This window comes from Rattus norvegicus, chromosome 8 (genome assembly GCF_021556685.1).
Source record: "Rattus norvegicus strain SHRSP/BbbUtx chromosome 8, alternate assembly SHRSP_T2T, whole genome shotgun sequence".
NCBI lineage: Eukaryota > Metazoa > Chordata > Mammalia > Rodentia > Muridae > Rattus > Rattus norvegicus.
The window spans coordinates 17,477,696-17,490,802 of record NC_141541.1 but is presented as its reverse complement, the minus strand read 5'-3'; the positions used below and the strand labels follow the sequence as shown (position 1 = coordinate 17,490,802).

The 13,107-nt window shown below is 47.5% G+C and overlaps 1 protein-coding gene across 1 annotated transcript; it reads left to right on the top strand.

Moving 5' to 3' along the window:
• The first annotated feature begins 371 nt into the window (after positions 1–371).
• Kdm4dl2 (lysine (K)-specific demethylase 4D-like 2) lies at positions 372–10,288 on the top strand. Its single transcript, NM_001408803.1, is given in 3 exon segments — positions 372–1,268; positions 3,366–3,543; positions 8,627–10,288. A coding segment is annotated over 1 exon segment (1,383 nt). The 5' UTR covers positions 372–1,268; positions 3,366–3,543; positions 8,627–8,797; the 3' UTR covers positions 10,181–10,288.
• The last annotated feature ends 2,819 nt before the right edge of the window (positions 10,289–13,107 follow it).

Here is a 13,107-nt window from a genome sequence, read left to right as displayed (position 1 = left end):
GATCACTGGAACAACAACACTCTCTGTCTCCAGACAGCCATGCGCATGTCTAATCTAGGGAAATACGTCATTGTGCAGTAACAAGTTCGACTTGTGTCTCCTATACCACACTTCCAGTGAAAGCCATCCACCTATCCTTCACTAGTGTGTGAGTGTGTGTGTGTGTGAGTGTGTGTATGTGAGTGTGTGTGAGTGTGTGTGAGTGTGTGAGTGTGTGTGTGAGTGTGTGTGAGTGTGTGTGAGAGAGTGTGTGTGAGAGTGTGTGTGAGAGTGTGTGTGAGTGTGTGTGTGAGTGTGTGTGTGAGTGTGTGTGTGAGAGAGTGTGTGTGTAAGTGTGTGTGTATGTGTGTGTGAGTGTGTGTGTGAGTGTGTCTGGGAGTGTGTGAGTGTGTGTGTGAGTATGTGTGAGTGTGTGTGTGTGTGTGTGTGTGTGAGTGTGTCTGGGAGTGTGTGAGCCAGGCTGGATGCCAGTGTGGAGGGCAGAGGATATTGGCTGGAGTTGGGTCTCCGTGTGCCATGTGGTCCCTAGGAATTCCACTCATGAAAAGACTTCGAGGCCAGCGTCTTTCTCACTTAGCCATCTCATCTGCCCAATGCCTTCTCACTTCCTTGTGAAGCAAATTCATGTGGGTGTCCTAAGATACCACCCCACACAGTCCCTTTCTTCCCTCTGTGCCTGGACACAAATGAACTCCTTCTGTTTCTAGGAGAACAATCTCTATGCTCCCTGGCAGTCTCAGGTCTGTGCTGATTCTGCAGATAGAATTTGGTGCTCTCACCCTGCCTTTTCTACAACTTGGCCTCAGAAAGGCCTCCCTTACTTTGCAGCCTTCCAGGATGAAGTGGCCCCGGGCCTTCTCTCCATCCATGTCTGATAGTAAAATCTATGGAGGATCAGCAAGGTGGATCAGAAGGTTAAAATACTTGCCTCACAAGGCTAAGAACTATCAACCCTCAGAAACAATGGCGGAAGGAAAAACCATCTTCCCAAAATGGCACCCACCCAAAATACAGTCTCCCCTACCCTTCCACCCCCCACATATACACCATCACCACCTCATACACCTACCTACCTACACACACACACACCTACATGCCCCCCCAACCTGGGTACCTATACAAATACTAATATTTATCTCAGTGTGACAGCCCAAGCCTTTAATCCCAGCTCTCAGAAGCAGAGGCAGGCCTGTATTGATAAGCCAGCCTGTTCTACACAGTAACCTCCTGCGAAGACTACATAGATCCTGTCTGGAAAAACAGAAAATGTAAGTCAATAGTTTAAGTATACTTAATGGGTTAAAAGAGAGGCTTGGGTTTTCTAATGTCCTCTGAGCAGAGAGCTCACTAGGAATGCACCCAGTGGACAACTTCCTGCACGTAGAGAGAGCGCTGAGACAGAAAGCCAAGCTGCGGTAGGAACTGAAACTGAGCAGTCCCTAGTAAGGCCTTAAATCTTAGCACCGGGAAGCAGAGGCAGGAGGATTGGGGGTGTAAATCCAAACCAGGCCAGACTATTAATATTTGAGGCTCAGAAGAAACTAAAATCTATATCCTAGCATCGTGCAGGGAGCTTCCACACTCTCAGAATAGTTCTGCAGAGAAGAAAATGCTGCATAAATTCCAGTCACAGACTGAGGAGCTTCGTAAGTTCATAGAAACCACCAAAGCCCACGAGGGGCGCTTGTCTGTAATTCTGTTGTGTTTTTAAGACGGTGTCAGCCTTTAATGCCAGCATAGCTGAGGCAGACCCAGGTGGATTTCTGTGAGTTCCAGGACAGCCAGGGGCTACATAGAGAAACCCTGTTTTGAAAAACAACAAAGAAAAGAATGAGTTTTAAAAAAATGAGTATCATGTATTCCAGGGTGGCTTCCTATTGGCTATGTATCTAAGGATGGCTTTGAATTTGTCTTCTTCCCTCCACTTCTCAAGTGCTGGCTTAAAGGGACTGCAACCATACCGAGTTAGTACTTTTAAACCGCGAATCTCAGGCATTTGCTTTCCCCCAGAGGTTTAGTCTTTATGTTGTATGATTGGAGTCTTGCTGTGGAGCCCAGACTCAGTCGAGGTCTCCAGCCTGAGTTCCTGGTCCTGGCACTACAGTGGCCTGCTCTCCGCTTCCTGCTCCAGCCTCCTCCCCCTCTAAAGGTTTCCTTTTCACCCCAGCATGGAGATTGCCTCTGTGGCCCTATCGCGCTTCTGGTCATAGAGACCAATCTACTAAATCCTTCTTCCGCTCCTCACAACCAGTTCCCCCTGGTGCTCTGAAGTCCTCTTCACGCAGCCGGTTGTCTTTTCATGTTGACAGTCTCAGGTCTCCCAAGCTGGCCTCAGATTTGCTGTAGGGGCCAAAGCCTTAACCTTGGACTCCTGACTGGCCTGCTTTTTCCTAGCCAGTGGTTGGATTGCAGGGAAGCAGCACCACACACAGTTTGTGCAGTTCCAGGGTTCAAAGCCAACCACTGTGCCCAAGGATGTATGTCCCAGTCCATGCTGTGTTTCATTTTGCCTCAACCTCTGTAAATATCTGTATTTACCTTCCATGTTAACCTTCCAGCTTTGTATTTAAACCTGATTAGTTTTCAGTTGAACAGGACTCTTCTTTTTTTTCTCTTTTCACTTTACCTTAAACTATTTTACTCTCTCTGCTAACCTCATAATACCAGAATTTACTAAAATCTCGTTCCACCACTCTACTTACAGTTGTCCTTTTTGTGATTGTTTCCGAATAAAATACACATAATAAAACACATAATCTTTGGTTTTCGGTTATTGTGGGGTGTCTACTGGGACACGGGTTGAGACCAGTAGAAAGCCTTTATTAAGCTGCCAGTGACTACAGTGTGTGTTCGGCAGCCCTGCAGAGCACCAAGCCTTTCCAGGGTTAGCTTTTAAGCCGCTGTGCTGCCATGCTCCCCTTAACAAGGATGGCTAGCAGGAAGCAGAGCTGCAGACGTTAAAGCCAGAGGTTAGAACGCTTAGAGATTTCCCCAGAACTATGGACTTTGGCGTTCGTTTGTTCTTTTGTTCTGATTCCATCTCCACAGCTAGTCCAGTCTGTCTGCTGAGCTTTAGATATCACACTTCAAAGGATCAGTTGTGCTACGTGTGGGGCTCACATTCCTTGCTGGTCTTAATGAATCAGAATGAGAGTTAAAGACCCAGGCAGTACCGACAGCAGAGAAGCTAGCCAGGGACCAAGAGAACAGAGACTGGTACCCGGGATCTGATTTATGGCTTTGACTTTTTCTTTTGAGTTTTGTTTTTCCCAACCATGGCACAATGTTTTCTAATTACTCCTGACTACTTTCAGTAAGGAATCTAACTGTTGTTTAACAGATGCAGAAACTTTTAATACCTCTAGGTCCTGCTCAAACTGTCTAGTTAGTTTGGAAAGCTTCGGAAGAGGCACATATAGACAAATCATGAGTACCCTGCCAGCCAACCAGCCTCAGATGTCCAGTAATACTGCTGTTGTCCAGATGAGCTGACACAGAAGAGAGCAGCAGGTGTCTGCTAATGGAGGAAACACAGGACTAAAGGTTTGGATCCCTTATAAGTCATCTAGTATTAGTTTAAACATCAGGGCTGCCCTATGCACAGAGAGATTTGCCAGTCAGTGGGTAACAGTCTGGTTAGTTCTTGTCCCTGTGTAGTGTTGGGGCTGAGGCACGGGTCTAAGCATGACCAGCCATTCTGGTCTTATGTTTTCTGGAGGGCATGAGATTCCTCGGACTTGGCTACAGTGCCTCAGTGTCTCCAAAAAAGTTTAAGCTCAGAACCTAAAGAAAATATAGAGTAATCAAGTAATCCTTGCATAATTCAAAGAAAATACCGAGATGAAATTAAGGTAAACACAAGGAAATGTAAATATGAAAGTCAAGTCAAATACAGGTCAACAACCAAAAAACAAACAAACAAACAAACAAACAAACAAACACCCTAGAGGTTTGAACTGTGCTGGGAAAGGCAATTGAATCTCAGAGAAAGAAAAGGACTTGGGGTGGCTGGAAGTTTCAGGAATTGGAGGTCATAAAGGGGTGAATAGTAAGGTCAAGGCCTACATTAGGTGAGAAATAAAGTGTTTATCCATTCAAGGTGAAGGACTGGGTGGATTAATATCAAAGAAAACTTATTAAAACAAAAACGAATCAAATGCAGCAGTCAGGGCAGAAGCTTCCCAGTCTGAGGGAGCAGCAGAGAGAGGCTCAGAAAAGGTGGTTAGATGGGAAGGTGATAGGAGGAGATCAGGTAAACAATGCCCAGACAGTCCTGACTGACTAACAGCTCTATACTTTCAGGCAGCATTGACTCCTGGGGTCCACTAGTAATTTCCAGATGAACAAACACCCACAGATCCAGTAGAGGTAACATGGAGATTGCTTCCCCATGTTGGATAGTTTCTTCTGTTTTTTGTTTTTGAGATGAGATTTATGTGTAACAGCCCTGGCTGGTCAGGAACTGACTTTGTAGTCCAAGTGCCTCTGCCTCTGCCTCTGCCTCTGTGGTCTGTGCCTCCAGATTCTGGGATTAAAGGCGTGTGCCAGACAGCTCTGTTTACTTGGGCATGTTTAGTATTATCTTTCTGTTTGCCTCTCTGTGGGCAAACCTGTGCTCAATACTGGTTCTATGGCATTCAGATTTGTATATCACTACTGGTAAAAGTTTGAAATGATTTTATGTATGTAAAAGGCATCCCTCCCCGGTCCTGTCTTTTCGAGATAGGATTTATCCCTGTAATCCTGACTGTGCTGGAAACTGGATCTGTAGACCAGGCTGTTCTCAAATTCAGAGATCCTCCTGCCTCTGCTTCTGGAGAGTGGGATTAAAGGCATGCAACCCAATGCCAGGAAAAAGGCATTTTCATTCCTGTGTTCTGTGATAGTTTCTGGTTAAATAATTATCATCGTTTAGTTGTTCAGGACTTGAGGACCCTGCTGTTTTCTTGTCGATTTCAGGATTAGAGGTGGTGGTGCAGACACTGTGGTATGTCCAAGACCAGAGACATGTTCTCTGTGTCTCACTTCTGTGTCGCTCTGTCACGTGCTCCCAGTTAGCTTTGAGGAATTCTAAAATATTTGCACTGATTCTGTGAGCAGTCTGTGATAGAATATTGCTATTATAGCAATATTCCAGTGTATTCCTGGCTTGCCTTATCTCCTATTGGGATTGCTTACATCAAAGGTGGACGGGGCTAAGTCAGCTGAGAGCAAGTGATAGGTTGAGACAGCAGTGGGTGGGCAAGCACTTAATGCCTCAGGCCTCCTCCATGGCTATAATAGAAGAGGCCATCAGGCTCCAGGCTCATAGGAAGATCCAGTCCCACAGGAGAAAGCTACTCTCTGGTGCTGGGTTGTCTGCTCCCCGGACTCTGTTCCACTGGTGTTGGGTGAGTCCTGTCTCTTCATACCTTTGCATACTTGTTCCTGTGAGAAAGTGACAGGTGGTGACGGTTCCTAAGATTCAACCATTGTACAAAGCATCAGACAATGCTGGTCATCTTTGGCTTTAGTGTGTCAGTTTTATCTGAGCTTTATTTGTGTTTCTTTCTTGTGAACATGGCACATCAGTCAGATTATTATTGGGCAGCAACCAGAGGAGAGAACAGGGAATGGGTTTGAACCTAGAGAAAGACTTCAGTAGCTTGCAGGCATGTGTCCTGGGTGTTGGCGATCCCAGGGTAGCACTGAACCTTTCTCAGGTGAACTTCTTTTCTGGGATTTGTGCCTCTCTCCATGGGGCACAGAGGACTCTAAGCAAAGGCAGTAGGTCTATCCATCCTGTGTAGTACGTTTAATGCCCTCATTATCTGCTTTGTCCTGGGCAGAACTCTTAAGGTCTACATTAAGGAGCATCTAAAGCTTCAGGTATTAGGAGTGGTTAACTGTAGAGTCCAGGCCATCGTCAGGTTCCACAGTTAGGGAAGGGCAAACCCTGAGGACAGGTCCGAGGGGAACTTTTTGGTTAGCGAGCATTTTCATTCTGAGTGGAGAATACAACTATGAACCCAGAGAGGCTACCTATAAAGTCTGGAAAGTTCTTGTAACCTGCCCTGTCACTCTACATCTTCATGCAGTCATTTTCCCAGGGTTCCAGGGGTGTTGGCATCATTCAGGCCCCTTCCTGGGTATAGGCTTTCTATTGGATTGGGGATGGACAGACCTGGCATGTGACTGAGACATCATCTTTTGCGTCCTCTCTATCCTGGTCTCTTTCAGGGTTTATGGATCTCAGATGGGTCCCCTTTGTGAAAGTCAGTTACAGAGTCCTGACAGGTTTTTGAGGGTGACCATTCCCTCTGGGGTCCTCCATCTTCTCGAGATGCACTGTTCATTTTTCCTTTTTGCATTATGTTGCTCTGGGTTGTGATTCGGATTCTCAGGAAGCAACAGGTAGTGGAGTGTCATCCGGATCTCAAAAGCCTCACAGTCTTAGAGCCATTTGTCAGGAGTCAGCTCAGTGGCCTGTTGACCCACTGACATCTTCTTTTTAATGTCCTTTTGCCCCTGTCATGGGAAGCCCTCTTTCTCTATAGATGATCCCGGGTCCTTGTATGGCAGGAAAGTCATAGCAGCTGTGTGTGTAGAAGGTGCTGTGCCTTTCTCTTCTCTCTCTGAGAGCCTGGGTTAAACTGATTGGTTGTCCTCTCTGGGATGGGAGGCCTGGCCTGGATCCAAATAGTTCCAGGGAAAGTAAAGACTGCAGTACCCAGGTTCCCAATGTCATGTCCCCTCACATGACAGTCATAGATGAGCATAGATTGTCACCAGGCAGGATAGTTGCAGGGTCAATGACAGTGATTTAGGAGGAGGACCAGGTCCTGAGTCCCCCAGACATTAGAGTTATGCTGTTCTCAGGAGGTGGTCTCTCCCTCAGCTGCATTGTGGGGTGCTGTGATCCAGATTAACTTGTGGGTTTTTTGTGTTGTGTTGTTTTGTTTTTGTTTTGTTTTTTGCTTTTCCATTCCCCCACACCCAGCTCTTACATGGGTGGGCTGTTCTACGACTAAAGGGTCCAACCATTAATAATTTGGGTTAATACCCCATTTTGTAGCCTAGTTCTGTATTAGAGCTCATTGCTGTCCAGGCCCCACCTCCTGCTTATGTGCAGATGGCTTGTTATTCCTCAAAACACTGGTACCCAGAGGCCACCATACTCTGTCACAGCTGGAAAGGCTCACCCTGGTGTTAGTGTTTGGAGCTGTGATCTGAAGGATGGCAGCAGCCTCTGAGGCAGACTCCTTTTGCCAGCGCTCAGCTGGAACAGACAGGAAGTCAGTCCATGTTGTACAAAGTTGGACTTGCACAGGCAACACTCTGGAAACCCAGGTCTGTAATTCTTGAGGAACTTCCTCAGTGACCCTTTTATAACCTTGTTTAGATTTACAGACTTGGAGGCAATCATTTATATAGTGTAAGAATAGGGCCTGAGAAACCACTGATGGATTTTGCCCTTTGTTATAAGATGCACCTATGGTTTTTGCTTGTGGAGTGGACTTTCTGCTAGGAGATGCTCTCTGAGAGATGACAAGACAAAAGTTTCCTGGCTCTCTGTAAATCTAATTGCATCTCACCATGGAAGCAGGTGACATTGTTATGCAAAATGTCTCCTCCCCATCATTCCTCTGTTGTTAAACACCTTTTCATAGAAACTGGGACCTATTACATGTAACTTTTTTCTACATTTTTACACCTGTTTATACCTAGTATCTGCAGCCAACTGGGTGACAAAGGGAAATTCTTTTTGTAGCTCCTTCTTCAATCCTTCTAATGAGGACCTAGTAAAAATGGCTTGAATCATCTCAGCCTGTGTTGGCAGAAGGAAGAGCTCAGTGATCCAGGCTGGGCTGTGTGCAGCAATTCCCTTCCCCCCCCCCCCCCCCCCCCCCCCCCCCCCCGTCTTGCTGAAGTGTTTCCACTTCTTTTCAGAGACAGCTTTGTTTTGAGTTTTCCAGTTTTACCCATCGTTGGGTAAATTGGGAGAGAGAAAGATGTGGAACTTTTAGCTTTAGGCTCAGTCCAGGGGCACTTCCCCCTTCCCCCTCGGCTGTTTAGAGCAGGCAGGAGAAGGAAATGCTCCCTGGGGGAACTGTTTTCCTTCCTGTGTGCATCCCACTTAGAAGGCACGGGCTCTGAGCCTTCCCTATGGTCACACAGCGACCAAGGGGGACCAAGTATGAGTAGGAATCAAGGGAGTGCTCCAGAGTGGGGTAGGCCTACTGCTCCCAGCGCTCCAGGTGTGGAGTTGGACTTCTGTTCCCAGTGCTGCAGGAGCAGGGTAGGTCTTCTACTCACAGACACTTCCTTTCCTCAAGTGCTGACCAGGAGGAGGATGCCCTGGGAAATCAAGCCAGCAAGGCTTCTCCAGTCCTTCATTTTCTTGGCTTTTCTTTCCAGTGTAGAGTTTAGAAGGTTCTTGCTCGGGGTTGGGGATTTAGCTCAGTGGTAGAGCGCTTGCCTAACAAGCACAAGGCCCTGGGTTCGGTCCCCAGCTCTGAAAAAAAAAAAAAAAAAAAAAAAAAAAAAAAAAAAAAGAAGGTTCTTGCTCCATAGATAATTGTCTGCTCAGACCAGTAATTCTCCTGAGAGCCATATTGAATCCTCAACATGTTATCTTGTCCAGCAGGAAACCAAAGAGAAGGAGTAAAAGGAGGAGATTAAGGACAGATAAGAGTGAAGAAAATCCCACGGGAGCCTGGAAAGAGGTACTCAGAGACAGACAGAAAGATCCCTCTGAGAGGCCTGAAGACCCAGGGGCAGCCAGGATCCCAGACTGAGCTCTTGAATTGCTGTGGCCATGACAAACCTTGAACAGGATGTGTCCCAGAACCCAGGCTGTAGCATCATGACCTTCTGCCCAACCATGGAAGAATTCTCCGACTTCTGCAAATACATTGCCTACATGGAGTCCCAAGGTGCACACAGAGCTGGGGTGGCCAAGGTCATCCCGCCCAAGGACTGGAAGCGAAGACAGTCCTATGAGGATGTCATGGACATGTCGATTCCTGCTCCTCTGCAGCAAGTGGTCTCTGGGAAGGCAGGTGTGTTCACCCAATACCATAAGAAGAAGAAAGCCATGACAGTGGGGAAGTATCGTGAGCTGGCCGAGAGCAAACAATACCAGACCCCACCACACCTGGATTTTGAAGATTTGGAGAGAAAATACTGGAAGAATCGCCTGTTTGGATCACCAATTTATGGTGCTGACGTCAGCGGCTCTCTGTTTGATGAGAACACTCAACATTGGAACGTGGGCCACCTTGGAAGCCTTTTGGATGTGCTGAAGCAGGACCGCGGCATAGTGATTGAGGGCGTCAACACGCCCTACCTGTATTTTGGCATGTGGAAGACCTCCTTTGCGTGGCACACGGAGGACATGGACCTGTACAGTATCAACTACCTGCACTTTGGACAGCCCAAGACCTGGTATGCTGTACCCCCTGAGCATGGCAGGCGCCTGGAGCTCCTAGCCAAGGAACTCTTCCCAGGCAGCTCCCAGGGCTGCCAGGCCTTCCTGAGGCACAAGGTGGCGCTCATCTCACCCACTGTGCTCAAGGAGAATGGCATCCCCTTTGGTCGAATCACCCAGGAGGCTGGGGAGTTCATGGTCACCTTTCCCTATGGCTACCACGCGGGCTTCAACCATGGCTTCAACTGTGCAGAGGCCATCAATTTCGCCACGCCGAGGTGGATTGACTATGGCAAGGTGGCATCTCAGTGCAGCTGTGGGGAGGCCAGGGTGAGCTTCTCCATGGATGCCTTTGAGGGCCTCCTGCAGCCTGAGCCATATGAGATGTGGAAACAGCAAGGGAATCAAAGAGCTATGGACCCCCTGGCGCTCACCTCAGGTCCCAGACAGGAACTGACCCTCGGGATCGATCAGCTGAAACCCGATTCGAAGCAGAATGGTTCCCATTCAGGACCTCGCAGGAACTGGTTGAGGAGAGGCCAGAAAAGCTGTCCATACAGAAAGGTGCATGCAGAATCCCCATGCCCTCCCACGGGCAAGCTTTTGGCTCCTCGATCTGTTCCCCAAGGGACAAGATGCTCCAAGCAGGCATCTGGATCCTCCAAGACACCTGCCATTTGTGCTGATGTTCTAGCTGTGAACCACTCACAGGCCTGTAGGATCTTGGATAGGAGCCTCATAGTCTCCCTGCCGCTTCAGGACTTGAACTAAGTTCATTCAGATCTCGTGCACACGCACCCCCGACACACACACACACACACACACACACACACACACACACACACACACAATCTGAGGCCGTTTGGCTACCAGTGGACATTCTTAATCACATAAGTAAACAGCTGTCTAAGATGTTGGCAAATCAGCTTTGGATGATTCGTTTGAGTCTCCTCTTGGTTTGCACAGGGTCTCCTTCAGAATTCCTGCACAAGTTGGATCTGCAAGGTCTTGTGCAATTGCATTGAGGAGTAAGAACTTCTATCTTTTGAAGGACATGGCTGTGCTGAGGGTGCCTGATGCTTTCTTTCTCCTGCTCTGGCCACTGGACCTTCATTGACTTGAAGCTCCCCAATCAGATGCCACAGTGAGAAAAAGCACATCTCAGGCTCTCAGCATAGCCTACGTGCATATGCGTGTGTGGCCAAACTGCACCCTGAAATCGTTGTCTTTGGAACATCAGAAAGGACCACCAAGCGACCCAGATGAGTTCACTGACTTTTCCCTCCTAGAAATGTGAAGGAATGAGAGACTGGGAGGCTACAGACTGCTCTCTCTGATGAATTTTCCCGGCCTTTGGTTGTAATTCTGTCCTAATTGTCTCATTGGCTCAGGTGGGGCTAGAGATTAGAGGTTGTGGGAGGTTTACACAATGGGTGGGGGGACTCCACATGTGAGGGCATGAATAACCTGCTGTCCACACGAGGGCGGCAGGGCTCGTAAGGGTTCTTATTACTTACCACTATCCCATGCTCTGTAAATAGGTCCAATAAATATCTTCCCTCCCTAACTAAAGTGTGGTTTATTCTTTAGTATGTGTGGGGGATTCTGTAAGGGAGGGTAGAGATTTTTGTCTTCCAAGGACAGGTTTCTCCAATAAGTCTATTAGTCTAGATTGGGAGAGACTCCATCTGTGCCTGTCACACAGCCATCTCTAACCCCCAGGACACTTGAAGTGTGAGGCAGCTGTGGGGAGGCCAGGGTGAGCTTCCCCATGGACACTGTGTGGTCTCTGCATTCTGAAGCATATGTGTGGAGAACTGGGAAAGCAGTGTGGTGCTGTGGTCCCTGTAGAAGCCAAAATCATGGACAGGAAAGAGCTAGCTACTGTCAGTCACCAGCTGAAGAACATTCTTAATTGGGCCGAATTCACTCACCAGTTTACCTGATCTGCCCTCCCCTGGGTCTGAACTGGAGGGTAGGGGGATCCTTTGGGGGACCCCTTTGTGCCAATCTCCATGTGGCTCCTAAGAAGCCCAGCCGATCTCCACAGTCATTTGGGTGCTTCAGAGTCCCAAAACCATTTGGTGTCTCCAGACCCCCAGCACTACCTGTGTTTACAGCCCTGGCTCTTCTGCTTTGCCTGCCGCATGGATTAGTCTCCTTCAGGAAGGTAAATTTTAGGCAGAGACCCCCATCCCTCAGTTACAAGGCAAGGTGTTTATGGCACAAGGTTGTGCCTCTGAGACCTGAGGGTTCAGAGAAAAACCTGTGGCCATCCCACATGTTGCAGGTTTCCCATCATTTGAGCAGTGGGAGGCTTGATGGGCAGCACTTGAATGACACACACACACACACACACACACACACACACACACACACACAACATACTGAGTTCAGTGCCACACAGATCTCAGATGTCAAGGGCAGCCTGGAGCCTGGCCTATAAGAAGAGTTCCAGGATATTCAGGGCTACACAAAGAAACCCTCTCTTGTTAAAAAAAAATTACATCGGACTGCAGGTTCATATGCTATGGCACACTCAAGTGCATTTACCTACACTCATACTTAACGGCTAACATTGTAAGTATATGAAGTACAAGTACTAGATGTACTAGAAGAAAACATTTCAGAACCCCTGACAGTTATAGGAGTGCCAATGAACACTCAACAAGAAGGTGGACAAAAGGCAGGATCCAGTGTGTTTTATTAGATTAAATAATAGTTAATAATAATAGTTTAATAATAGTTGGGGGGATGTGTGCATAGTGCTGTTTGTGTGTGTGTTGTAGATATATATGTGTGTGGGTATGTATATGTGGGTCTGGGTATTTAGGTGGGGTGTATAATTGTGTATGTGTGTATAGATGTATGTGGCTGTATAGGTATGGGTGTGGGTTTTGTGGAGATGTGTGTGTGTGTGTGTGTGTGTGTGTCAGGTGGATGTGTAAGTATCTGGGTGTGTAAATATGTATCTGTATTTAGTTGTGTGTGTTTGTAGGTATGTGTGTGGGTGTAGCTGTGTGTTGGTGTGTATGTGTCTATTTGTGGAGGATGTAGGGGTGTATGTGTGTAGCAAGGGTAAGTATATGGGTGTGTAGATGGGTGTGTGCAGGTTGTGTGTATGTAGGTGTGTGTATGTATGTTTGTATGTGGGGTTGTGTGTGTGTGTGGGTATGTAGATATGTGTGTGTGCAGGGTGCATGTGTGAGTGTTTAGGTGTATGTAAGTATGTGTGAGTGTGTGAGTCTGTGTTTTGGGTGGTGTCATTTCAGGGAGACTTGTGAGGCAAGTATTTTAACCTTCTGGTCCATCTTGCTGATCCTCCATAGATGTTACTATCAGACATGGATGGAGAGAATGCCTGGGGCCACTTCATCCTGGAAGGCTGCAAAGTAAAGGGTGCCTTTCTGAGGCCAAGATGTAGAAAAAGGCAGGGTGAGAGCACCAAATCCTATCTGCAGAATCAGCACAGACCCGAGACTGCCAGGGAGCATAGAGATTGTTCTCCTAGAAACAGAAGGAGTTCATTTGTGTCCAGGCACAGAGGGAAGACATAGGGTCTCAGGACACCCACATGAATTTGTTTCACAAGGAAGTGAGAAGGCATTGGGCAGATGAGATGGCTAAGTGGGAAAGACGGTCGCCTCCAAGTCTTTTCATGAGTGGATTCCTAGGGGCCACATAGCACACAGAGACCC